The sequence below is a fragment of the Dermochelys coriacea genome, chromosome 20 (assembly GCF_009764565.3).
Source record: "Dermochelys coriacea isolate rDerCor1 chromosome 20, rDerCor1.pri.v4, whole genome shotgun sequence".
NCBI classification, from domain to species: Eukaryota; Metazoa; Chordata; order Testudines; family Dermochelyidae; genus Dermochelys; species Dermochelys coriacea.
Genome location: NC_050087.2, coordinates 11,169,456 through 11,195,132, shown reverse-complemented (window position 1 = coordinate 11,195,132; position 25,677 = coordinate 11,169,456). Strand labels below are relative to the sequence as shown.

Sequence of the window (25,677 nt, the reverse complement as noted above, 5' to 3'; positions counted from 1 at the left end):
GGCCTAGCTCTTGAGCAGCTTTCTCCACAAGAGCACAGAGCTCCTGCTTCACCACAACTTGCCCCCAGCCCAGCCTGCCCTTGCCTGGACAGCAGCACCCACAGTGCTGTGGCCAGCTGAGGCACTGGGAGGGGCTGTTTCCTGCAGAGAGGGATGGCACCCACCCTGCCCTGGTACCTGTGGGTATCTGCGCTTAATGTTGTTCAGGGTGCCCTCAGGCAGCTTGGCCAGTTCTGTGTCTCTCACAGCATGGACAGTGGTGGCTCGGGGCTGCCGGGTCAGGGCTTCCACCTAGAGAAGAGCACACAGGCCACATTACAGACCGGGGAGGGGAGTCCTTTGCCCTCCCAGCCAAGGGCTGCCTGGCATCACAGGGAGAGGCCCCGGAGAGGTACAGAACCCAGGCGTCTTGGCTCTCTAGCCATCCCCAAGCTGGGAAGAGAACCACAGGAGTCCAAAAGCCCAGCCCCACCCCGCTCACTCTAGCCAGGAGACTCCTCTGCCAGTCTCCAATACTCGGCCAAGCCATGTCCCACGAGCAGCCAGCAGTGTGAGAGCATAAGGGACAGTCTCTGGCTGGAGATGGAGTGCCACTTGCTAGCAGCAGAGGGTGATGATCTGCCTAACACCCAAGCCAGGAGGGTCTGGAGAAGCAGGGAATGGACACTGTACCCCATGGCTGCAACCTTGGAGCAGCCTGGCCTGAGCACTTGCAGCCGCTCATCACCAGAACAAGCCTAAGGGGGCCCCACCTATCCACTCCACCCCACCCAGCACCCCAGCGCTGTCTGCAGAGACTGGCCCCATTCCCTTGGTGGGAGAGTGCAAAGTAGTGATAGGGTCTGGTCAGGTGGGGACACCCCCACCCCAGCAGTGCCCTGGGAGGAAGCTCACCACTCCAATGAGGTCCCCACGACCGTACTCCCCGACCAGCTCCTTCTTGCCGCTGCCTTTCTGGATGACCGAGCGCAGGCGCCCATTCAGCACGATGTAGGTGCAGTCCGACTTGTCGCCCTGCCTGGAGAGCACACGCAGCAAGTGGGGAATCAGCCAGCTGAGCCAGTGCCTGCCCCAGGGAGAGCACCCCCTACAGGCTGGGCTGGGAGAGCGCATGCAATGAGTGGTGAGTCTGGATGCTGAGCTGGTGTTTGCCCCAGGAAGAGCACATGCAATGAGCAGCAAGTCTGAGAGCCCCAGCTGGCACCCACCCTGGGCTGGGATGCCCCCATCCCCAGAGCACCAGGGGTGCTCCCAATCCAACACCTGCAGCCAGGAAGGGGTTGAAGTCAGGTCAGCCCAGGTGAAAACCTGAGTCTCATGGAGGGGTCACAGGCACCTGGGCAGGTCTCGCCTGGCCCCTCTGGAAACAGCTTGGCTGCTGGCCTGGACAGTGCCTGCTCAGGGCGCTGGGATGCCAGAGTCATTTTTGCTGCAGGAAGGGCATGGACGAGGCTGAGAGTAACGGATGCCCATTACCCTGGCGCGGAAGGGGTTAAACACAGCAGGGAGAGTTGGTCCCAGCTGTGCCCTGGGCTAGGAGGAGAAGCTGGGGTTCCCCAGCCAGGGTCTCCCAGCACCCCCCTAGCACAGGCCTCACTCACCTGTACAAGGCCCGTCCGGCCTCCACTGCCATCCAGTCAATGGCAAAGTCCATCTGGCGCACGAATGGGGACATGCGGGCGGCCACAGTATGGGCAACACTGAGCACCACACTGGGCTGTTCCCGCATGATCCTGGGGAGAGAACAGGTAGCTCGTCAGTGCACAGGTGGCACCGTTGCTGCCAGTGTGCTGCTGACTGCAGCTGCCCCATCCCTGAGTCACCCCACCTCCTCTGGAACAGAGCCAGACAAGAAAACATGGCGCTAGGACAGATCACAGCCCAGGGCAGGAGAATCCAGGCCCATGGAACAGGTGCACAATTGGAGGATTGGGACATGGGGCCTTTCCCCTGTAGGGGGCAGCAGCTCCAATCCAACCCAGGGCAGGGGACTGGCTGGTTTATGGGGTGGGGAATGGGACACAGTGCCTTTCCCCTCTAGGGAGCACTGGCCCCAATCTGGCCCAGGGCAGGGCCACCAGTCTAGATGGATGTGGGGTGGGCAGAGCCTGCCCACAGGATGAGAAGGGGAAGGGGGACACCAACTCGTAGAAGTCCGACTTGGAGATCCTGAGGAAGGTGCAGTCACGGTTGGCCTTGATTGTGAAGATGAGGGGCTCCCCGGTCAGCACCGCCAGCTGGCCCACCATCTCGCCGGGCTGCGTCAGGAAGAGGCACACATCCTCCGCCTTGTCGATCATGCGCTGGTAGACGTGTAGGAAGCCCCACAGCACGAAGTGAAGGCTGACGTCCTGTTGGGGGGTGGAGTGGAGGAGAGAGAGGAACGTCAGCCCCAGCCCCAGGGTAAGGGGCAGGCCTGCCCCCAAGTTGCACACCCACAGATAGGCTGCCAAGAGACATGGGGGACAGCCTACAGCTCCGGCTGAGCCTGAACTCTCTGGAGCACCCCACTAGCCTTGGCAGAGCCACAGTCCAGCATAAATTCCCCCAGCTCCATGAAAACCAACCCCTCCCCATTCCGGCTGTGCAGGGGTTTAATGCTTCCTAGGCCTAAATCCCAGCACTCATGGGAGAGGGAAGGGGGGGGCTGCCATCCCACCTGCCCAATAGGCATGCAGCCCTTTGAGGGGGAGGAGTCGCGCACAGGGAACCCCTGGTGAGGGCGCTGTAATGGGCTAACAAAGCGCAAAGGAAAGGGATGGGGTCTCGGGACAGGACACTTGGGGGCAGCAGCCCCTGGATCCATTTGGTAGGAGCTGCAGGGAAGACTTTCACGTCCCATGGGGAGAGGACAGAGCTTCCCTCCCTGCCCCACCTCACCTCCGCCTCCTCCCCGAGCGTGTTGCATCCCCGCTCCTCTGCCTACCTCCCAGTGCTCGCTGCCGCAAAACAGCTGTTTTGCAGTGTAACAAGCTCCAGGAGGGAGGGGGAGGAGTGGGAACGTGGTGCACTCAGGGGAAGAGGTGGGGGTTGGCAGGGGATTTGGGGAAGGGGTTGGAATGGGGCAGGGAGGGGGTGGAGTCAGGGCGGGGCCAGGTGCAGAGGGGGGCAGCACCCATCGGTGCCAGCAGAAGTCAGCACGTATGGTCACAGTGCCATTGACCTCCACAAGGAGGGACTCAGCGTGAGAGGCTGAGAAAGCAGCAAAACCCTGTGACACTGGCAGACCAGGTGCCAACTCATGCCAAGGCCCCCAGGCCTCACTGAACACTGACAAATGCAGAGCCGGGAACCAGGCTGGCTCACCGGTCTGTTCGCACAGTTAGAATAGATGTGAAGTTGATGAGATTGTGTTTGGTGTTTAGAAATGCTGAAATACTTGTCGGATGCTGATCTCACTTACCACATCACTGGAGCCCATGGTATAAAGTTACATCAAGCGTTTGCATTGTATACCTCTTATTGTGCAACTCAACTTCCTTGATTCCATGCCCCCCCGCCCCTGGACACACCCATGAAGGGGAGCCAAGCACCGACTGACACTCGTTACATCAGTTTGAATTCTGGGGGAATGAAATAATGCCTGACCAGAAAGATCTGCATACAGGGGTTGGCATTCAGGGAAGGCAAGATTTCTAAGCATAAGCAAGGGATCCACAAGCAGCTTAGCTTGGGTTAGCCCTAAAGGTCGTATAGAGCAGTGGTTCTCAAACTTTTATATTAGTGACCCCTTTCACACAGCAAGCCTATAAGTGCAACCCCCCTTATAAATGAAAAACATTTTTATATTTAAAACTATTATAAATGCTGGTGGAAGCTGACAGCTTGCAATCCCCCCCCGCCCCCCCAGGTAATAAGCTTGCAACCCCTTCAGGGTTCACGGCTCCCAGTGTGAGAACCCTGGTATAGAGATTTCACATTACAGCAGCTTCTATTGCCTTTTGGAACCTGACTGTACCTCATTGGTGTGCACCTGTTATCCGCTTTCACCTAGTGAATAACTCTCATTTCTTTTCCCTAGTTAATAAATCTTTAGTTACTATTACAGGATTGGCTACAAGCATTGTCTGTGGTTTGAGATCTGAGGTACAATTGACCGGGGGTAAGTGACTAATCCGTTGGGTCCAGGAGTAACCTGAATACTGCTAAAAGAAAAGGAGGACTTGTGGCTCCTTAAAGACTAACAAATTTATTTGAGCATAAGCTTTCGTGAGCTACAGCTCACTTCATCGGATGCATTCAGTGGAAAACACACAGTGAGGAGTTTCATATACATAGAGAACATGAAACAATGGGTGTTACCATACACACTGTAAGGAGAAAGAAAAGGAGTACTTGTGGCACCTTAGAGACTAACAAATTTGTTAGAGCATAAGCTTTCGTGAGCTACAGCTCACTTCATCGGATGCATTTGGTGGAAAAAAAACAGAGGAGAGATTTATATACACACACACAGAGAACATGAAACAATGGGTTTATCATACACACTGTAAGGAGAGTGATCACTTAAGACAAGCCATCACCAGCAGGAGAGCGGGGGCGGGGGGGGACCTTTTGTAGTGATAATCAAGGTCGGCCATTTCCAGCAGTTGACAAGAACATCTGAGGAAGGGGGCGGGGGGGTGTTAAACATGGGGAAACAGTTTTACTTTGTGTAATGACCCATCCACTCCCAGTCTTTATTCAAGCCTAAGTTAATTGTATCCAGTTTGCAAACTAATTCCAATTCAGCAGTCTCTCGCTGGAGTCTGTTTTTGAAGAAGTTTTTTTTGTTGAAGAATTGCAACTTTTAGGACTGTAATCGAGTGACCAAAGAGACTGAATGGCCCACCTTGATTATCACTACAAAAGGTTCCCCCTCCCCCCCCCCGCTCTCCTGCTGCTAATAGCTTACCTTAAGTGATCACTCTCGTTACAGTGTGTATGGTAACACCCATTGTTTCATGTTCTCTATGTATATAAATCTCCCCACTGTATTTTCCACTGAATGCATCCAATGAAGTGAGCGGTAGCTCACGAAAGCTTATGCTCAAATACATTTGTTAGTATCTAAGGTGCCACAAGTCCTCCTTTTCTTTTTGCGAATACAGACTAACACAGCTGCTACTCTGAAACCTGAATACTGCTGTGATTCTTGGTGTAAGGGCTCATCTATCACAAAGGCCGGCTTGCCTGGGTGGCAAGCTAAATCCAGATGCTACACGGGACTGTCTGTGATTCTATGGAAAGGCTGTTATAGTGCTTTAGGAGTTCACACTTGTTACTTGGTGAAATCTTTACAGAGCACATAGCCAGTTGGGGTTTGTGCCCTGGTTTGTAAGTCTGCCCTGAGGTTGGCACACATCTTCGTGAGCCACTCCACGCAGCTTGGCAGCCCCATTGCCCTGCTCCTCACACAGCCAACAGCACCAATGCAGAGTGGGTGAGGTGCCCCCTCCCTAGCAGGCAGCATGTCCTGCCCACTCCACACTGGGGCTGCCACAGCGCAGAGGGGACCAGGCCTCATCTGCCAAGAGACAACAGCAGCACCAGCTCAGAGCACCTGCTTCCAATTTCACCCCGTGGCTGCTGGGCACTGGCACCCCCCTGGCACCTACCTGGTCCCCCTGGCGGGCGATGACTGTCCCGGCCTTGGCATGGTGCAGCAGCACCCGGTTGTTGAGAAGGGAGGGGTCCTGTGGGGAGAGCAGCAGTGAGGGACCAGGCAGAGCACCCAGCAATGGGGGCGGAGGGGCTGGCAGGCAGGGCCCTAGCAGTGCTGAGCTCTGCCGCACCAACTGGGGGCTGCTCAGAGCTGCCCTCCATGCTGGGGCCTCCCCTCCAGTCCTTTCCTGCCCCTGTGCTGGCCTGATGGATTGGCCAGCCCCTCCAAGCATAGACAGGGCAGCTCAGCCCTCCCCACCTGAAAGCCCAGCTGTCCATCCCAACCTGGGCCACCCCTCCTCCCGCAAGGACTGAGAATCCAGGCGCCAAACATCCCAGCCCAGCTCTTCCACAGAGCCTATGCACAGGAGCTGCCCAGGGCCAAGCTGGGAGGCAGTGGCTATGCAGCCAAGAGCAGGACTGGCCACAATCTGGCGGACCTATGGCTCTGGAAGAGGGAGAACCAATGGCATGAGGCAGGTATGGCCACCAGAGCCAGAATAACCCCAGGCTCCCTAAGGGCAGCTGGAGCTCCCAGGCACAGCCCGGGGACTCACCCGGCCCTTCCCCCACATCCCCCAGGGACTCACCCGGCCCTTCCCCCCCATCCCCCAGGCACAGCCCAGGGACTCACCCGGCCCTTCCCCCCCATCCCCCAGGCACAGCCCGGGGACTCACCCGGCCCTTCCCCCCCATCCCCCAGGCACAGCCCGGGGACTCACCCTGCCTGGGGGAACCACCCAGCCCTGCCCCCTCATCTCCCAGGCAGACCCCAGGGAACCACTCTGCCCTGCGCTCACCAGACCCTGGGAGTCCACCCTGCTTTGCCCCCCTGTGGCTGTGCCCCTCCCTGCCCCTTCACCTCAATCTTCATGAGCTTCACCAGCTCCTGCTTGGCAGCCTCGAAGATGGCACTGGTCTGGCGGCCCTGGTAAGGCCCAAAGGGGCAGGCGCCGCCTGCCGAGTCATCCTCGCAGTAGTTGTAGTGGTAAGTACCAGGTGGCTGCTCCTCCACCATCACTGACCTGCGCTCCTTGGGCTCCTGGGAGGCAGACTGCAGAGACGGGGGTGGTCACTCAAAGCGTGGCAGGGTTGCCCTGCCACAGCCTCTGGCTCTGCCCCCGTCCCCTGCCACTGCCCAGACCCCAGAGGGTACCTCCCCATCCTTTGCAGTGACTCAGTTCTGCCTGGGCCTTTGCCAGCTGCCAACTCCCCTTCTTCCCCCCCCCCCGCCCCTCCAACTCTGTGCCCGGCTGCCAAACCCCCACACTTCTATGCGGGTATCCCCAAGTGAAGCTGCCCTTGGAGGCAGCCCCCAGGCTGTTTCTGCTACCCAAAGAATTGCCCACCTGCTCCCTGACGGCCAGCTCTGCTGTCCTGGACAAGGGAGTGTGACGGAGCACAGGCAGACCCCACCCCCCAGCGGGCAGTGCGCCTTCACACCCCGTTGTGAGGAGCCTCTGCCCCACACCAGGCCCTGCTGGGCACCTTGCGCCTTGGGAGGGAGCAGCCCCAGCTCTGCAGCTGGTTGGAGGGCACCAAGAGCTGGCCCAGTCGGAGAGGTGTGTGCGGGGGACCTACCCTGGAGAAGGAGGCCATGGTGCCAGTGCTCTCTTCCTGCAGGGACACCGAGATCCTGCCACGCTCATAGGCCATGTCGAAGTCTGAGCGGGGACCCTTCTGGAGGCCTGTGCAGGAGAGAAGCCAGGGGCAGCGCTCACTGCAGAGCCACGATGCCCGCCCCTCCCCGCCGGGTGCCCAACACAGCCAGCACCACAGAGATCTCTGCAAAGGCCAGGCTGCTCAGCGCCTTAGTCAGCTTAGCCCCTTGACTTTCCTTCACTGTCATTCCCTAGGACGCCCACGTCCTGGCTGCACATCTCATACCTTCCGCCTGCCCCCTGGTCCCTTGGCACCTGTGGCCTCTGGGCTCTTCCCAGTTGGTTCCAAACCCACGAGTGCCTTGAGCCTGCTTCCAGCAGTCTAACCCCTCCCCAGCTCACTTGGGGCAGCAACCACCATCCCCACTGGCCAGGCAGCAACCCCACCCTGCAGCCGGGCAGGGCGGTTGCCAGAAGTTTCCCCACCATCGCCTGCTGCCTCAGGATCCCATGGGTCCCATCCCCAACCTGGTCCCATCCTGGGATAGTTCCACTTACCTGAGATATCGACTGGCATGGAGATGCAGCGGCTCAGCAGTGGCACTGCAGAGGGCTCCAGGGACCCCAGCTTGAGCTGATCAGCTGTGAGGTTGACACACACATCCCGTTACACTGGCACAGCGAGCACACGGAGTCCAGAGCCTCCCCTGCCCTGAGTCGGACCCTGTAGCCAGGCCACCTCCAGGGGCAGGATTGGCGACGAGAGCCACTCCACAGCTGTCATGGCATATGGCAGGTGTGGACCAGTTCAATGCAAGGGGAGTGCCAGGGCCTCCACCCCGATCCCTGCAGCACAGCACCCCGTACTGAGCTCTTCTGCACTCTTGACTTCTTTCACCCCGTCCGGTCCATGCCCATCTCAGTTGCTCTGAGGGGGAGCACAGCTGCTGCGTTCCCCTCTCTGAGCCAGGGCAACCCTTACCCAGGTCCTTGGCGCTGGCATCTGGCTGCCTCCCAGAGCTCTCCTTATGGTCGTCGATGGACGAGATGCTGATGACGCGCTTGTTGTGTCTGACAGGGCTGGTGCGTGAGGCCTGGCTGGGCTGGGGGAAGAGCCGCAGGGGCTGCATCTCCTGCCACAGACACAGCTGGCATCAACACCAGGCCAGGCTGGGCAATGCCAGCCCATGGACCAGCCACACCCACCACTCAAGGCCAATAGGAGCCATTCAGAGCATCTTGTCTGACCTCCCCCATCACACAGGGGGCAACACCTCCCCCAGCGAGTCCTGCCCCCACCCCAGAGCAGAGCTGTGGCAGAGTGGGCAGGACACGGATGGGGAGGGGCACAGGTACGGCTTGGCTGCCCCTCACTTGGCTGATGGCCCAGGAGAGAACACGCTCCACGCCAGCAGCCGCGTGGCTTGTGTGGGGGAGACCCGTGTCTATGGAGCTGCGAAACGTGGGAGGGGCCAGATGTGCCACTGTAGGCAAGGAGAGCGCAGAGCCCAGAGCGCCAAGTGCTGCAGCCACACGATAGCCCCGCAAAGTTTGCTCTTGGGCTGCTGACTCCCTGGCAGCTGGGGCGTAGGGGGTCACAGTGCCAGCCCAGTGACCCATCTGAATGCTGGGCTGGTTCCTCAGACATCAGAGGATGGACCTGGCTGTTCCCAGAGGCCTTGGCTCCACCCTGAGCCAGGAGCTCCACCCAGCAAGGCAGGAAACGCTGCTCCAGCAGCCAAGTCTGGGGGGCAGAGCAGGTCTGTGCCAGGGGGAGGGGTTGCTTGGGCACAGGATTCTCCACCCCACCAGAGCCGCTAGGCCGGGTGTTAAGGCCTCTCACTGTGACTTGCTGCAAGCAGGGGGTACCCTGTCAAGCTCTGCTCCATCCCTGCTGCACCGGGATCCCCCCCTTGCAGACACAGGGACTTTGCTCGGGAGGTTCTAGCTCTTCCTGTCCCCTACCCAGCCGGGTGCCGGCCTCCAGACCCACTAGTGGGACCAGGGTTTGGACACTGGCCCAAGTCTGGCCCAAACTGCCATGGGCAGGAGGAACCAGGGATGGGAAGGACGAAGGTTCTGGTGCAGGACCCACCACTCTCATAGGAGGAGCTTCAGGGCAGGGCCCATCACTCACATGGCTGAAGAGTTCATTGGTCAGCCCCAGGTAGTTGTGCAGGGCCAGGAAGGTGACCCGCTGCAAACGCACCATGATGATCTGGAAGCAAAGGGGAGAGTCTGAGCATGGGGCACAATGCAGAGGAGGGGAGGGCGTCAGCACGTGGGATGGGGGGCAAGGCCGCACTTACCTGCACCACCCGCACCAGGCTCTCGGGGTACTTCTCGAAGACCGCAGAGAAGGCCTCAACCGGCAGCCGCAGCACTGTGGAGTCCTCGCCCGCTCGCGCAGACACTGTCCGGTATGGCCGCTGGTGCCCCTGTGTGAGAACCGGATGCCCATAGGTCCCTGCACCAAGGCTGGGGTGTCTCGGCCTCCTCCTTCAGGTAGAGCAGTCTTCCAGTGTAGGGCACTGGCAAGGACAGCTTGGGATCTGGGGGGCTACCCCATGGCTTCAGGCCAGGTCCAGAGAGCAGCCTACAGCCACATTCACCCGAGCCCAGCAGCCAGCCAAGGCCAAGACCCAGGCCCTGTGGAGGAATGATTAATCTCCTCTAGACTTCATGTGGGGCAAGGTGGCAAGCATGGGGCAGGGTATGTCACCACCTGGGACCCAGGCTGCAAACCCATCATGGGGGGGGCGGGGGTCAGTGCACACATCCCAAAGGGCCTACCCAGATTTAGCCTTTCGTTAGGACCCAGGGTTAAGAGAGCAGGGGGTTCCGGGTTGGAATTGAGGGGCATGAGCAGAACTGGGGGGAGCCGATGGCTGCCAATCACTCAGTGAGCTGAACTGTTCACTCCAGCAGCAGAGGGGCAGGGGAGTGGGATGGATGGGATGGGGCCAACTGGTCAACAGGAGTTGGAGGGACAGGGCTGGTACCGTGATGACATCAAGAATGCTGAGCAGGCTGTGCACGCTGTCCCCAGGGAACACTTCCTTCACCAGGGTCTCCTTCCCGTCCTGCAACACAGCAACGCCCTCCTTAGGGGACCCCATCACCCACCCTAGTCATCCCTGCCATCAAAACTCGCTTGGCACCAGATTCTGTGGAGGCCTGCTCCATGAGCCCCTCCCTGGAAGGGAAGCTGCCCCTGGGGAGCCTCCATGCCTACAGCCACGGTGATCCCGAAGGCAGCTGGCCTCAGCCATTGTGTCCCGTATGCCCCTCTGCCCCAAGGTGTCCCCAGGTGCAGGGAACTACCCAGCCAAGGGGTGCAGAGCACTGGGGCCACAACCAGCCTCCCCAGCTGGCTTGGGGCAGGAGGGGTTGCTGGTGGCTGCTGAGCAGGCAGGTGCCTCCAGCAGATGGACACGGCAGGGTGGGCTGGGACATGCCCCCCTCACCTGCTGGGTCAGGAAGAGCTCCAGCTTGCCATCCTGCACCACGTAGATGCTGGTGTCGGGCTGGCCGGGCCGGAAGACGTACTCGCCCTGTTGGAACTGCTGGAAGATCATGTGCTTACAGAGCTCCAGGAAGAGTGGCTTCTCAAAATGGCCCAGCACCCTGCAAGGAAGGGTGGGTCATGGTGGGCAGAATGGGGAGCAAAGCCTTCAGCAACTCATGGCAGTGACTTGGGGCTCATGTCATGAGGGGCCCTTGGGGCCCAGCCCAAGCTCCTGCATCACATGGGCCAGAGCACCTGCCCAGAGCCCAGCTGGCTAGGTGGGCTCGGTCAGTCATCCTCCCACCCCCCATCTCAATGCATGGGGGAGTGGGAGCTGCCCCAGATGGTCAAGCCTCCAGTGACACTACCCTCCTCCAGGATCCCAGTGCCCACAAGCTGTCACCCCTAGGGACAGAGATCTCTCCCTGACCCCAAACACAGCCACTTCTGGGGAAGAGACTGTCTGATGCAATAGCCCCACAGCAACACTGCCAGGATTCAGCCAGGACTAACGCTATGCTGAGTCCCCACCACGAGCCCACAAGGGCATTTGCTCTCACCTGACAGTCTGACTCCAGCTGCCCTACCCTGGGGAGCACTAGCTCTGTAACAGCCAAGAGGGAAGAGTGCTCCCTACTGGAGAACCAGGGCCACCATTCCTGCTGCTCCAGAGCATTCTTGGCAACTCTCCCACCTATGGTCTGCCTGGGCTGGAGCCTGCACAGCTTAGACCAGTGGTTCTCAATCTGTGGTCCGCAGACCCCTGGGGTCCACACACTATGCCTAAGGGGTCCACAAAGGACAGGTTAAAAATAGACTGAACAGAATTCAGCTGTATGTACAGACAGATTTCCCAAGGTGTCCGCACCTCCATTCAAAATTTCCAGAGGGATCCGCAAATGAAGTCCAGTGGGTCTCAATCTTTCTAGATGATCTGACAGGCTCACGCTACGTCCAGGCCTCCTGTCCAGGTTTTCCCAGGACCATGCCGGGAAATCAGTTGGACAAAGTGCTCCAATGCACACAGCCAGCTGGCCAGGTCATGGGCTCAGGATCATCCCAGCTCTCCTGGATTTCGAACCTCAGAGGTGCCCACCCTAGCTCAAGCTTGCTTGCGGGGAGGGGGAAACGTGGCTGCAGCTGAGTCTGGGCTCGGGGCCCTGGTGCATGGGGGCACTCACCGGACGTTCTTCAGCATGTACAGCACCTCAGACGGCAAGTGGGAGTTGGCCACGTCAAACTCAGTCAGATCCGCTTCCAGCACCGAAGGCGGTGGCTCCTTCAGCTGCAGGATGGGCAGCTCCTTCTTGATGCGCAAGATCCTGGGCACAGGGACAGACAGGAGAGGGGATAGATGGGGCCAACCAGAGAGCTGCCTGCAGGGGCAGATTCCCCCCCACACACCCAGGGCAGGAAAGAATCTGCATCATGCATCGAGGCAGGACTTGTTCCTGAGCCATGGCACTTGCTCATGCCCGGGGCCTGAGGCCCAAGGGCCCCACCCAGAGATCTGAGCAGCACCATGCCGCAGGCTGGTCCCGTGCTGGTCAACTGCTCTGGGGGTGGGTTCTCGAGGCTGGTGTACAGGATGGGGTGCAGCTGCTTTGCAGAGCAAGGAGAGGTCAGAGTTAGTGCTAATGGCTTCGGGGGGAGACATAGTACTCACTCCCGCAGCAGGGCTGGAACCATGGATGCCTCCACTACCCTTCATGGCAGGGCTGGGCCAGCCCCAGTTGTCTCACACCATGGAGGGCGAGCGAACCCACTTACTTTTTGGCAATGTTCAACATCTTGAGCTTCTTCTTCATGCGGGGCCGGGAGGTGCTGGAGATGGTTGTGTCCACAAGGGAGGAGGTGGACTGGGACACCTACAGAGACAGCCCAGGTAAGCCACCAGCCACTCCCACAGACAGCGCCCGCTAGAGCCAGCGGTCTGGGAGAGGAGATTCAGCACTCAGCCAGCCACATGCTGCCAGCGAGCCAGGCAGGAGACACAGTAGGTGAGTCCTCATGGAACTGGCCTTCTCCTGCAGGACTCCCCGCCCCAGTGCCAGCCCTCCCAACTCCTCGTGCCTGGTTCCCTGCCCCCCTGAATCCTGAGAGGCAGTCAGATGATGGGCCTGGGACAGAGGCCTTGGGAAAGCCCAGCACCCTGCTGCCTCACCCCGACCCGCTCAGCGGGGACTGCTGGACAGGACTCCCAATGGTGGGGATGGGGTCCTGCTCACATCTCTGGGATTAGTGATCCTACAGGACCCTCCCAAGGCCCAAGCTCTGGCAGAGCTATCTGCTGCTGTGCCCCAGTTCCTGGCAACATGACCCAGCTGGGCTGCAGCATGCCCCCAGCAGGAGCCCATCTCCCGTCATTGCTCCCAGACAGAGTTCACTCCCCGCCCCCAGCTCTGCCCCAGCTCACCCTCACTGCTTCCTGCAGAGAGGACCAGCACCAGGAGACTTGCCCCTGCATCCCAAACTGATCCATGAACACCCCCACTCCGCATCTCTGCCAGTGCTGTCCCACCTTTGCCCCCAGGCAGGGCCAATTGGGTGGGGGGAGCAGGGAGAAGAGGGGCTGGCAGAAGCTGGGGATGTTAGTGCTTTGAAAACACTCTCCCCACCTTTGGAGCATGGGCGTGGATAGGTCCCTGTCACCAGCCAGACTGTCCCCTCGGGGCAGGTTCTTGGGGGCCTCACATGATGAGCCTGTCCCTCCCTCCAGACAGGGCCCAGCTCCTGGCCGCCTGGGCAGATGGTCACATGCCCTGCCCTGTCTGCTAACCCCACTGCTGTTACTTAGTGTGACAAAGCTCTGGAAGGTGTTTATGAGCTGTCTGCATCATTCTGCACCTAGCACCTTGGCACCACTACCCACTGAGGGAAAGAATTCATTTTCTCCCTAGGCCATGGGAGAGCTGCCCAGGGATCTGAGACAGAGTTGCTAGGACTTTCTGGACTGGAATCAACATATCTGAGCAGCAGACCCTCAGTGCCCGAAGACAGACACCTGGTTCAGAGGCAGGTGAGCACAGCGTGGCTGGGTCCAGAGAACAAAACCAGGTGGCTGGGGGAGAGCTGAGCTGTGGGGAGAGCCTATGTCTACACTGCAAGAAAAGACCTATGGCTCAACCCCAGCTGACCCAGGTCAGCCAATTGAAGCTGTGGGGCTAAAAATTGCAGGGTAGATGTTTTGGGCTGGAGTCTATGCTCTGGGGCCCTCCCCACTTGTGGGGTTTCAGAGCCCAGGCTCCAGCGTTGGCCCAAACGCCTACACTGTGATTTTTAGCCCTGTGAGCCCAACTCAATTGGCCCGGGCCCAGCCTCGCAGCGGTGGGTTTTTCATTGCAGTGTCGATGTGTCCCCAGACACACAGCGCTGACCTGAGGCAGACAAAGGGACAGGGAAAGGAATGGTTCCTACAACAGCTTGGCTTGAGGGAGGCCTGGCGCTGGTCAGCCTGAACTTGGTCTCCACTACCAAGCTAGGATCTCTTGGGAGCCCTTGAGCTGAGTAATAAAGTGTCCCCTTGGCTTGAACAGGCTCCTGTCTCACTGAGCACAGTGCCCCAAAGGGCACAGCACAGGCCTCCCCCAGGAGTCTGGCTGGGATGTTGCACTCTCCATGATTATATGAAAATATGCTAATGAGCAGGAATATAATGTAACTGGAATATGCTTCATGCAAAAGGTCTCTTGTAAGGTATCAATACAAAGCTTACAATCTACCGAGTGTGGGCATCCTCTTTGCATAAATGTATCACTCTTGTATCTGAAACTAGAAATATGAAATACAACTCTGAGGGCCTATTGTAATTATGCGAAGAGTGAGCCATTAACGGTGGTTTGGAATCTTGATGGCTCCCATCAGCCAGGACAATTGACTGTGGATGGCTCTGTTTGCAGGCAGGGGGCTTCCTGTGAGTCAGGCTGGGAGGAATGAAGGCTTGGAGTCTCACAGGAAATGTGACCATGTCACCTGGTACTGAACTCCATCTTAAACTTTGTGCTTTTCCATTTAGAAGGGGGACTGGACGGGGACGGGACGACCCAGAGAGACAAAAGATTCCCGCCTTGTGCCAAAGCCATATAAGGGGGTGGAACAGAACAAAGGGGGCTGCAATCATGAGAAATTCCCTAGCTACCACCTTAGCTGGAAAAAGGGCTGTACCGGGGGAAAGCATTGTGTCCAGACTAGGAAGGCATCCAGTCTGTGAAAGAAACTTATTGAAACATCTCTGAGGGTAAGATTTTATCTGCATTCAGTGTTGTTACTGTATTCGAGATAGATTTGCATGTTTTATTTTATTTTACTTTACTTGGTAATTCACTTTGTTCTGTCTGTTACTACTTGGAACCACTTATATCCTATTTTCTGTATTTAATAAAATCACTTTTTACTTATTAATTAACCCAGAGTATGTATTCATACCGGGGGAGGGGGAGGGGACAGCTAAGCATCTCTGTCTATCAGTGTTACAGAGGGTGAACAATTTCCGAGTTTACCCTGTATAAGCTTTATACAGGGTAAAATGTATTTATTTGCAGTTTGGACCCCATTGGGAGTTGAGCATCTGAGTGTTAAAGACAGGAACACTTCCTAACCTGTTTTCAATTGAGCCTACAGCTGTTAGGGGACGTGGTTCAGACCTGGGTCTGGGTTTGCAGCAGGCTAGTGGGTCTGGCTCAAACCGGGTAGGGCACTAAAGTCCCAAGTTGCCAGGGCAGCAAAGCAGGGGCAGAAGTAGTCTTGGCACATCAGTTGGCAACCACAAGGGGGTTTCTGTGATCCAACCCATCACACTGGCTCAGCCAAATTTGTTGCAGAGAGACAGGCAGGGCTGGCACCCAAGGACCAAGTTTTGGGCCTCCCCTGTGTAACTGTGTGGTCCTTGGGACCCATCACACTGAAGGGGTCACTCCCAAGGGATTGGTTACGGGGGTGGGCAGGGGGGCATAGGCTAGACCCTGTGGCTCTGTGACAGGCAGGATGACCGGGAGACCAGGCCCACCTGCAATGATTCACCTGCCAGAGCTTTTACTCCTCAGCTGCAGCGGGAGGCAAGGAGCACGGGTTGGGAGAGGTGCCATGGGGCCAGCTCACAGGGGCACAGGCCAAGGCCAGGGCTCAACACCCTGTGGCAGAACAATCTCTGCAGCTCGGAGCCCCTGGCCGTACTGGCCGGGAGCCACCACCCTGTCCAACACCAGTGTCTAACTGCGAAATTGAACTACCCCCAGAGACGCCCTTCTCCTGGGCAGGGAGGGGACAGGGATTGGAGCACTACACTGGAGCTGGCAGAGCCATCAACGCTTTCACTGCCAGCATCAACTCCCCAGCCTGGCCAGCGCATGGTGTTCTGCCCCAGCCCCATACCTTGCGCATGATCTTGCGCCCATAGAACAGCACTTTGTCCCGCTTGCGGAATCGATACTTGGGCGTCTCCTGAGCCTGAATCCCTGAAAGAGAGGGAGACATGAAAGATTACCAGTGCAGGGAACCCAGCGCCTCTCTCCTGCAAGGGTTGGAGCCTGCCCCCTTCCCCACCAATCTGACTCCCTGCTTGTACTCCCCATTGCAACCCACCTCCCAGCCCAGGGAGAGGTGCAGAGGCCTTGGGGGTACAGATGGCAGAGTCCTGCCTGACCCCACCCCCACTCCAGCCCCAGGAAGCTGGGCTGCCCGCAAAGAACCCCAGGAGATTTATGCCCTTCCCAACCAGTCCCTGGATACCCCTCACAATCCCTTTGTATGTTGGGAAACTGAGACACAGGGCAGTGAGTCAGTAGGCGAGAACCCAGGAGTCCTGGTTGCCAGCCCCCTGCTCTAGCTAGTTCGGTCTCACTGCCTATACAGGCATGCAGACACTAAGCCCAAGATGGCCTGAGGGGCAGCAGCGTGCCAGAGCCATGGCTGTGAAAGGGATCAGATTTGCTCCCTGCAGGGCTGGGCACTTACTCTTGTGGCGCAGCCTACGGACCAGCACCAGGATCAAGGTGGCGATGAGCAACATGGAAACACCAACGCCAATCATGACACCCAGCACCTATGGGAAGAGGCATGTTCCAGACCAGGCTTCCAGACAGGCTGCAGGTGGGTCCAAGGCAGCACCAGCCATGCTCTGGGGGACTGAACGGGGCAGGCGAGAGTAGCCCTCACCCTGTGGAGCACTTGTGTGGACGTGGAAATTCAGGCAATATTTTTACGAGCAGCGTACGCCTCAGTTTCCCTGTGGGCTTTGTCCTGCTATGCAGCGAGTGGGAAAGGGAAGGCACAAAGTGTCTAACTCAAGAAGCCACCTGCCTGGAGACCAGCATTCACATGAACTGAACCGATCCCCCTCTCAGGGAGCCACAGGATCAGTGCTAGGCCCCCAGCTTTGGACCACTCTCTTGGAGGAAGCCCTTCAACGTGGAAACCTCCAGAAGAGATGGGTGGGGGCACGTGCAATCATGTGCCACCCCCCCTGCCCAATTTCTACCAGGGTTCACACCAGAACCTTTAATTTGTACCCTGGCCCAAGCAATAGAAAGGCATCGCCTCTGCCCTGCAGAAATCCGGGAGGGCTCAGGTCAGCGGGGATGGTCTCCGAGGCTGGCTCCTAGGGCGTGTCTCCCTCAAGCAGCTTGCCCTGCTCCGGCAGTGTGGCCCTGAGGGGCTCCAAGTGCATTGCAAGCCACAGCGCCCTGCTGGGAGCGAAGTGGGGATCCCCCATCAGAGAGACGGGGAAGCCTTGGCATTTAACCCCCTGCAGCTGTGTGGGCACGTGTGTATGCAGGGGCTGCACCAACACCAGTGTCCAAACTCACAGAGTCCATCCCAGAGCCAGGAATAAGTATGGGGGGGTGGATCCCGCAGCCAAAGGCCAGGCAGGACCAGGAGCCTGCGGCCAAAGGTGGGGCTGGCCAAGGAGGGTTGTGGGGGAGGGGGGCAGGAGCTGGTTCTGAGCTGGGAAGTGGCCCTGCATGGCACTGAAGAAGGCGCAGTGAGGGATTGGGAGGCCGTGCGGCAGCCCACAGGGCATATGGCATGCTTCCCCCATGTGTCACCTCTGCTGCCAAGGTTCCTTCAGGGGAGGCCAGGTAGCCTCACCACCTCCTGAGGCTGAACTGCTGCGGCGCTGGCAGCACCCCGGCTTCACCCCCTGAGCTCTGCTCTGCGAGTCCAACAGAGAGATTCCTGGCAGAGTCCACTCCACAGGACCAATGCACCAGAGACACTCACCCGGGCAGGTTGATTTGGCAGCTGGAACCCAGCATGGGAAATGCTCAGGTCACCATAAGCCTTAAAGCAGAGGCAGTTCCCGCCAGCCCAGAGCAATGCCATGCCAACTGTCTCCGACTCCCTTCCTTGGGCCAAGCAGTGAGAGCTCCCAGCCTCTTCCAGAAGAGCACTCTTCTCCCCCCACCTCCCGCCACCCAGTCCTTTGGTCTCAGGCCTCGGTCTCTGCTCAGCTTCCCTGCTCAGAGGCGGTGGGGCACTGGTTGCCAGTTGTCCATGTCCTAGTGACCGGGGTTTTCCATTGGTATGGGTTGGCCTCAGCCAGTCCTGTCTAATGATCACTTCAGTCCACTCAGACAGTAAGAACACACACACACCCTTCCCCCTCATGTCTCTCAGTCTGCCCTGAAAGCAAACAATCCTTTCCCCCCAATGGGTAGTCATGCAAAATATAGAGGAAACTGAGGCAAGCGGGACTCAAAAAATATAACAAAAAATTCCCATTTTGTCACTCCTGCCCCAGTGGTGGAGGATCACAAAGAGACAACAGAGCCCCAAGGACTGGGCCGTTCACAGTTAAGCGGAGGCAGGCTGGGTGTGGGCATGCAGCCGGGCTGGAGACCAGGGAAGGAGAGGGTGCTTCTGGGAGCAGAGACTCCAAATGGGAGACCACGAGGATGGAGCTCAAAGGATCAGGAAGTGGCACAGCTCTGGCTCCCAACAAGACAAACTGTCCCATGCTCACCCGTCTCATGCTAACCTAAGTGTCCCCCACACCATATTGCAGGGGATTAGTAATTACCCCCGCTCTGGAAAGGCCGCGCAGTGTCACTGCAGGTACTAGCTTATGCAGCAATCCCTGACAGGGAAAATGTCCCCAAACGTGGGCTCACTGTGAGCAGCAATGGACGCTGGAGCCCAGAGGCCCAGACTCGGAGGTGCTGAGGCTGTGGAGCTTGCCCTGCGAAGACAATGTGACCCCTGGGATCTGATGCATTAGGGGGCTCACCCCAGGATGCTCTGCAAAGGGCGCGGCGCAGCACAGACCCCAGACCGTGTGAGTCAGTAACAACCGGTCCCAGCACATCGTGCAGCACCACAAGCCAAGCACTGACCTGCACAGGCTGCGACTGCATGGGCCACATCACAGGGAGGGAGGCTGCACTGCAGGGTGCCAGGGCTGTACAGTAGCTGGGCTGGCTGCTCCATCAGCAAGGCTGCACCTGGCCAGGTCTTGGGAGAGGAGGGAGAACCCCCCACAGCCTGCCCTTTGGCTAGTAGCTACTCCCGCCTGCCACACACCCCACCCCTGCTGACGGAGGGACCAGTGTGGTTGGGGCAGGGCAGCCACACACAGCACTAGAGGAACTGGAAGCCAGCAGGCTCCCCACAGCTCAAACCAGGGGGAAATTCTTTCCCAGCCCCTCCCTCAGTCCAAGGACAGTGTCTGACCCCATCAGCCCCTCCACCCACCAGCCAAGACTTGCCCAGGGATGGCTGAGCCCCAAAAGTGCCAGCGCATTCCTGGGCAAGTACCAGAGCCTCCCATCCCACCAGGAGCTGTGCTGCCTTGGGCCGGGGACCGTGGGCTATGCCAACGGGCCAGCTCTTCCACTGCCCACAGGAGAGACCACTACACTGCTCCATATCCCCCAGGAACACAATCCCTCCAGGAGACACCAAACCTGGCCCCACCTCCCAGGTATAACCCCCCAGCCGTCCCTCCTCACCATGCTGGTCTGGAGCTGATCTTCCACAAAGAGCTTAAAGTTGGGCAGCACGGCTGCGAGCGCTGCATCCTGTGTGGAGAGAGATGCAGACAGAGCCTCAGCACCAGCAGGCAGGCTGATGCTGCCATCAAAGCCCATGGGCCCAGCCCTATGGCTGCTTCACCCAACATCTAGGCATAAGGGTCTGTCTATAGCACCTTCCATCCCAACACACTTTGCTGAGTGTGCAGTGTCTGTAGGGACCACTGGCCCACCACTGAAATGCAGCCACCACTGGAGTGAGGCTGACAGCTGTTCAAGGGGCACATAAGTAGAAAGGACGTTGAAGTGGAGGGCAAGACTCCAGCAATCCTGGGACACTGTGTCCTGGGCAGGCCCCAGCAGGCCACACCTACCCAGACACATCCCAGAGGGCCGCTGGGCTCTGGAGAGGCTTCTGCCAAACTCAGGACCACATCTGGGAAGAAGGTTCCCATGGGAGATGGGGGATCCTTGGAGCTGGAACGTGACCTGGATGCTGGATTTAACATTCCTAAGTCAGAGAGGAGGGGCACCCTGCTGGGGCAAGTGGGGGTCCTGGGGAGGACTCTGACTGGGATGTCAGCCAAGGTGCCCTGCACTAGGGAAGTGTCCCCAGCCCCCAGGAAATGGTGCTGGTGGGGAGGGTCTCTTCAGGTCCTTTTCCAGTCAGTGGACAGCACCAGAAGGGGGAGCTCTCTGGAGCGATGGGTTGAGAGGCTGGGAACTCGCTCGCTCCAGTGACTGCCACGCTGCAGAGGACAAACTGCCGGGGGCCCCAGCAAGGAACTAGACAGCACCTACCTCCTGCTCATCCTGGGGCTCGGACTCACTCTGCCCCATGTCTGCTGCCGGCCCGGGTCCCAGGCCTGTCCCAGAAAGGTGCCTGAGAACAAGTAGAGATGTTTATGCTGTGCCCTTTGGGGGAAACCAGGGTCCACCATGCACAGCTCCTATGACCCCCCAGCACCACACCCACTCACCCTCCCAATTGTTTCCCTCCCTCACAGAGGGCTCCATTCCCCTCACCCCACCTCCCCAAGACAGCACCCTCCCAGCCAGCCTGTTACCTCCTGCTGGTTCCTGGCTGGGAGCACAGGTCACAGGGCAACATGGGGCTGGCCCTTCCCTCAATGATCCTCACACTACTGCCCTTGACCTGAACTGCAGACACCTGGGGAGCAGCTGGTCCTGTGGGGCTCCCCACCAGTGCTAGTCCCACTGTTTGGGGCAGGAGTGTTGCTGCTTGACATCTGCCAAGGAGAAAAGTCCCAAGCAGAGTCCAGACCCTGCCCACTCACCTCCTGAGCCAGTGGTGTCCCTGCCCCATTCCAGGGCAGATGGGCCCTCTGCACCTGCCCTCCAAGTCACCTCCTTGCCTATCACCAGACACAGACCGGAGATGCTTTGCCCAAGAACACAGGCACCATGACTCTGACCCCAAGCCCCTGCCAGCCAGTGCAGAGTGCGGGGTGTGGAGGAGAGAGTCCCAGTTCGCACTGTGGAAGTGGGCAATTTCCAGCTCAGGACAGGGCTGGGCACTGGGGCTCAGGCCTGTACTGAGACGCAAGGGCTGCTTCCCAGCATGGGCAGACTGCTACACAGGAGTCATCCTGCTTCCAATAGCAGCACGGCCATGGCAGACGGTTGACTCCCATCTGAGTATGTTCCCTGGGGGTGAGCGGGATTGTACTATGGCGTCCACCCGCACACTGGGGCCGCACTGCTATTGTTAGCGCGCTAGCTTGCATAAAACTGTGCCTCTCTCCACCTGGCTCGGGAGCAACCTCCTAGCTGCTGTGTAGATAGACCGGGGGTGACCAGCCTGAGCCTGAGAAGGATCCAGAATTTACCAATATGCCTTGTCAAAGAGCCAAGTAACGCGTCAGCAGCCCCCCGTCAGCTCCCCGCCTGCCCCCAGTGCCTCCCAGCCTCCCGCAACACGGCCGTTCAGCGCCTAACTCTCCATCCCTGTGCCTTCTGCCCGCCACGACCCGCTGTTTTGTGGTGTGCAGAAGGCTCGGGGGGGAGGGGGAGGAGCAAGGGCGCGGCAGACTCCGGGGAAGGGGCTTCCCACCCAGTGCCTGCCACCCTCCTTCCAGCACCTGCTGCTGCCGCTGCCCCACCCTCTTCCCCGCCACCCTCAGCCAGCCTTCCCTCCCCCCGGCCCAGTCAGTCTTCCCCACTTGCCAGCTCACTCTCTCCAGCCTGCCCTGCCCCAACCCAGTGGGTCAGCTAAGCCTTGCAGCTCCCCTCATTAACAGCATCAGCTACTTCAGAGGAGATCTCTGTGCTGGTTGTTACTAGCGTACTTTGGAGCTCATAGGCACATAGAATCCACCATCTATGCAGTGTCGCCAGCTTCAAAGCGCAGATGTGAGGCCCCCAAAATCATGGGATTACAAAACTGATCAGTTTGGGTTCTTTATTCATTCCTCCATGAAGCCGCTGGACCGTGCTCCCCAGCCATGAGCGCTAGACACTGACTTCATTGGCTAAGCTAAAGCTGGAATTCTCACAAATTCACATGACTCCAGGAGCTGAGACTTTAAGAAAGCCACCAGTTCTCCTGAGAGTCAGTGACCTTGGCTGTGCTCAGGGGAGGCTCAGCTCTGTTCCCAGGTGCCCAGCTGTGCCCTGCTTGGGAGCACTCTGTCACAAGCATGATATTCATAGAATCATAGAATCATAGAATATCAGGGTTGGAAGGGACCCCAGAAGGTCATCTAGTCCAACCCCCTGCTCAAAGCAGGACCAAGTCCCAGTTAAATCATCCCAGCCAGGGCTTTGTCAAGCCTGACCTTAAAAACCTCTAAGGAAGGAGATTCTACCACCTCCCTAGGTAACGCATTCCAGTGTTTCACCACCCTCTTAGTGAAAAAGTTTTTCCTAATATCCAATCTAAACCTCCCCCATTGCAACTTGAGACCATTACTCCTCGTTCTGTCATCTGCTACCATTGAGAACAGTCTAGAGCCATCCTCTTTGAAACCCCCTTTCAGGTAGTTGAAAGCAGCTATCAAATCCCCCCTCATTCTTCTCTTCTGCAGACTAAACAATCCCAGCTCCCTCAGCCTCTCCTCATAAGTCATGTGCTCTAGACCCCTAATCATTTTTGTTGCCCTTCGCTGTACTCTTTCCAATTTATCCACATCCTTCTTGTAGTGTGGGGCCCAAAACTGGACACAGTACTCCAGATGAGGCCTCACCAGTGTCGAATAGAGGGGAACGATCACGTCCCTCGATCTGCTCGCTATGCCCCTACTTATACATCCCAAAATGCCATTGGCCTTCTTGGCAACAAGGGCACACTGCTGACTCATATCCAGCTTCTCGTCCACTGTCACCCCTAGGTCCTTTTCCGCAGAACTGCTGCCGAGCCATTCGGTCCCTAGTCTGTAGCGGTGCATTGGATTCTTCCATCCTAAGTGCAGGACCCTGCACTTATCCTTATTGAACCTCATTAGATTTCTTTTGGCCCAATCCTCCAATTTGTCTAGGTCCTTCTGTATCCTATCCCTCCCCTCCAGCGTATCTACCACTCCTCCCAGTTTAGTATCATCCGCAAATTTGCTGAGAGTGCAATCCACACCATCCTCCAGATCATTTATGAAGATATTGAACAAAACGGGCCCCAGGACCGACCCCTGGGGCACTCCACTTGACACCGGCTGCCAACTAGACATGGAGCCATTGATCACTACCCGTTGAGCCCGACAATCTAGCCAGCTTTCTACCCACCTTATAGTGCATTCATCCAGCCCATACTTCCTTAACTTGCTGACAAGAATGCTGTGGGAGACCGTGTCAAAAGCTTTGCTAAAGTCAAGAAACAATACATCCACTGCTTTCCCTTCATCCACAGAACCAGTAATCTCATCATAAAAGGCGATTAGATTAGTCAGGCATGACCTTCCCTTGGTGAATCCATGCTGACTGTTCCTGATCACTTTCCTCTCCTCTAAGTGCTTCAGGATTGATTCTTTGAGGACCTGCTCCATGATTTTTCCAGGGACTGAGGTGAGGCTGACCGGCCTGTAGTTCCCAGGATCCTCCTTCTTCCCTTTTTTAAAGATGGGCACTACATTAGCCTTTTTCCAGTCATCCGGGACTTCCCCCGTTCGCCACGAGTTTTCAAAGACAATGGCCAAGGGCTCTGCAATCACAGCCGCCAATTCCCTCAGCACTCTCGGATGCAATTCGTCCGGCCCCATGGACTTGTGCACGTCCAGCTTTTCTAAATAGTCCCTAACCACCTCTATCTCTACAGAGGGCTGGCCATCTCTTCCCCATTTTGTGATGCCCAGCACAGCAGTCTGGGAGCTGACCTTGTTAGTGAAAACAGAGGCAAAAAAAGCATTGAGTACATTAGCTTTTTCCACATCCTCTGTCACTAGCTTGCCTCCCTCATTCATATTGGGGAGAAAGGAGCACACAAGGGGCATGGCCCGCGCCTGAGAGACAGTTGGACACATTTCCACGTGCAGCATCAGGTTTAAAACCTATAAGAGCGTAATAAAGTGGGAATTTTCTGTAATATTTTTAATTAATCCTATGCATGCCTCAGTTTCCCTCTGTACTTCACAGTTATCCAATGGGTCCAGAAGGGTTAAAATGCTCATGGGGCAAAACAGGAGACATGAGGTTCCTGGACTTTCAGAAAGCCTTTGACAAAGAGCCTTTGGTGAGGGTCCTAAGCAAAGTAAGCAGTCATGGGGTAAGAGAGAAAGTCCTCTCATGGATCAGTAACTTAAAAGACAGGAAACAAAGGATAGGAATAAATGGTCCATATTCAGAATGGAGAGAGGTAAATAGTGGTGTCCCCCAGGGTTCTGTACTGGGACTAGTGATGTTCAACATATTCATAAATGATCTGGAAAAGGGGGTAAATGGTGTTGTGGCAAAATGTGCAAATGATAGAAACTTACTCAAGACAGATAAGTCCAAAGCAGACCGTGAAGAATTACACAAGAATCTCAGACAACTGGGTGATTGGGCAACAAAATGGCAGATGAAATTCCATGTTGGTAAGTGCAAAGTAATGCTCATTGGAAAAAATAATCCCAACTATGCATATAAAATGAGGGGGGTTTATCATATCAATGATGAGCTGTTACTACTCAAGAAAGATCCTGGGGTCACTGTGGATACTTCTCTGAAAGCATCTGCTCAATGTGCAGCAACAGTCAAAAAAGCAAACAGAATGTTAGCAACCATTAGGAAAGGGACAGATATTGAGACAGAAGATGTCATAATGTCTCTATATAAATCCATAGTATGCCCACAAGTTGTAGACTATGTGCAGATGATTGACCCATCTCAAAAAAGATGTATTAGAATTGGAAAGGGTACCGAGAAGGGCAAGAAAAATGATGAAGGGGGTAGAACAGCTTCCCGTATGAGGGGAGATTAAAAAGACTGGGACTTTTCAGCTTGGAAAAATCGACAACGACGGGAGGTCTATAAAATCATGAGTGGTGTGAAAAGAATGAAGGAGGAAACGTGATTTCTCTCTTCACATATCAGAAGAACCAGGGGTCACCCAATGAAATTAATAGGCAGCGGGTTAAAACTACCATAAGGAAGTACTTCTTCACACAGTGCACAGACAAGCTATTGAACTCATTGGCAGGGGATATTGTGAAGGCCAAAAATATGGCTGGGTTCAAAGAGAATGAGAGAAGTTCCTGGAGGACAGGTCCATCAATGACTATTAGCCAAGATGGTCAGGGATGCAACCCCATGCTCTAGGTGTCCCTAAACCACCAAACGCCAGATCCTGGGACTGGATGATGGGGATAGATCACTCGAAAGTGCCTTGTTCTGGTCATTCTCTCTGAAGCATCTGGCACTGGCCACTGTTGTAGGGACATTGGCACCATTTTTATAGTGGAGGTGCTGAAAGCCACATAAACTGCATTTAGTTTTGTTCAGAGGGAAACCACTTCAAGCAAGAGGGTTC

General features: G+C 57.0%; 1 protein-coding gene across 8 annotated transcripts in view; it reads right to left on the bottom strand.

Annotated features, from left to right (window-relative positions):
* The window catches only part of LOC119845724 (patatin-like phospholipase domain-containing protein 6), a 57,902-nt gene that overhangs the window by 26,529 nt on the left and 5,696 nt on the right, over nucleotides 1-25,677 (bottom strand). For all 8 annotated transcript variants that reach the window (XM_038378394.2, XM_038378395.2, XM_043506810.1 and 5 more), the window contains exons 2-20: nucleotides 20,520-20,601; nucleotides 19,698-19,766; nucleotides 16,705-16,792; nucleotides 16,123-16,205; nucleotides 12,523-12,620; nucleotides 11,934-12,074; nucleotides 10,712-10,871; nucleotides 10,247-10,327; nucleotides 9,554-9,682; nucleotides 9,382-9,462; nucleotides 8,227-8,377; nucleotides 7,803-7,886; nucleotides 7,225-7,331; nucleotides 6,506-6,697; nucleotides 5,598-5,675; nucleotides 2,146-2,351; nucleotides 1,602-1,733; nucleotides 895-1,018; nucleotides 178-291 (exon numbers count right to left, since the gene is read on the bottom strand). In XM_038378394.2, coding sequence (XP_038234322.1) covers nucleotides 178-291; nucleotides 895-1,018; nucleotides 1,602-1,733; nucleotides 2,146-2,351; nucleotides 5,598-5,675; nucleotides 6,506-6,697; nucleotides 7,225-7,331; nucleotides 7,803-7,886; nucleotides 8,227-8,377; nucleotides 9,382-9,462; nucleotides 9,554-9,682; nucleotides 10,247-10,327; nucleotides 10,712-10,871; nucleotides 11,934-12,074; nucleotides 12,523-12,620; nucleotides 16,123-16,205; nucleotides 16,705-16,792; nucleotides 19,698-19,766; nucleotides 20,520-20,601 — 2,200 coding nt within the window. The remainder of the gene's footprint in view (nucleotides 1-177; nucleotides 292-894; nucleotides 1,019-1,601; nucleotides 1,734-2,145; nucleotides 2,352-5,597; nucleotides 5,676-6,505; nucleotides 6,698-7,224; nucleotides 7,332-7,802; nucleotides 7,887-8,226; nucleotides 8,378-9,381; nucleotides 9,463-9,553; nucleotides 9,683-10,246; nucleotides 10,328-10,711; nucleotides 10,872-11,933; nucleotides 12,075-12,522; nucleotides 12,621-16,122; nucleotides 16,206-16,704; nucleotides 16,793-19,697; nucleotides 19,767-20,519; nucleotides 20,602-25,677) is intronic.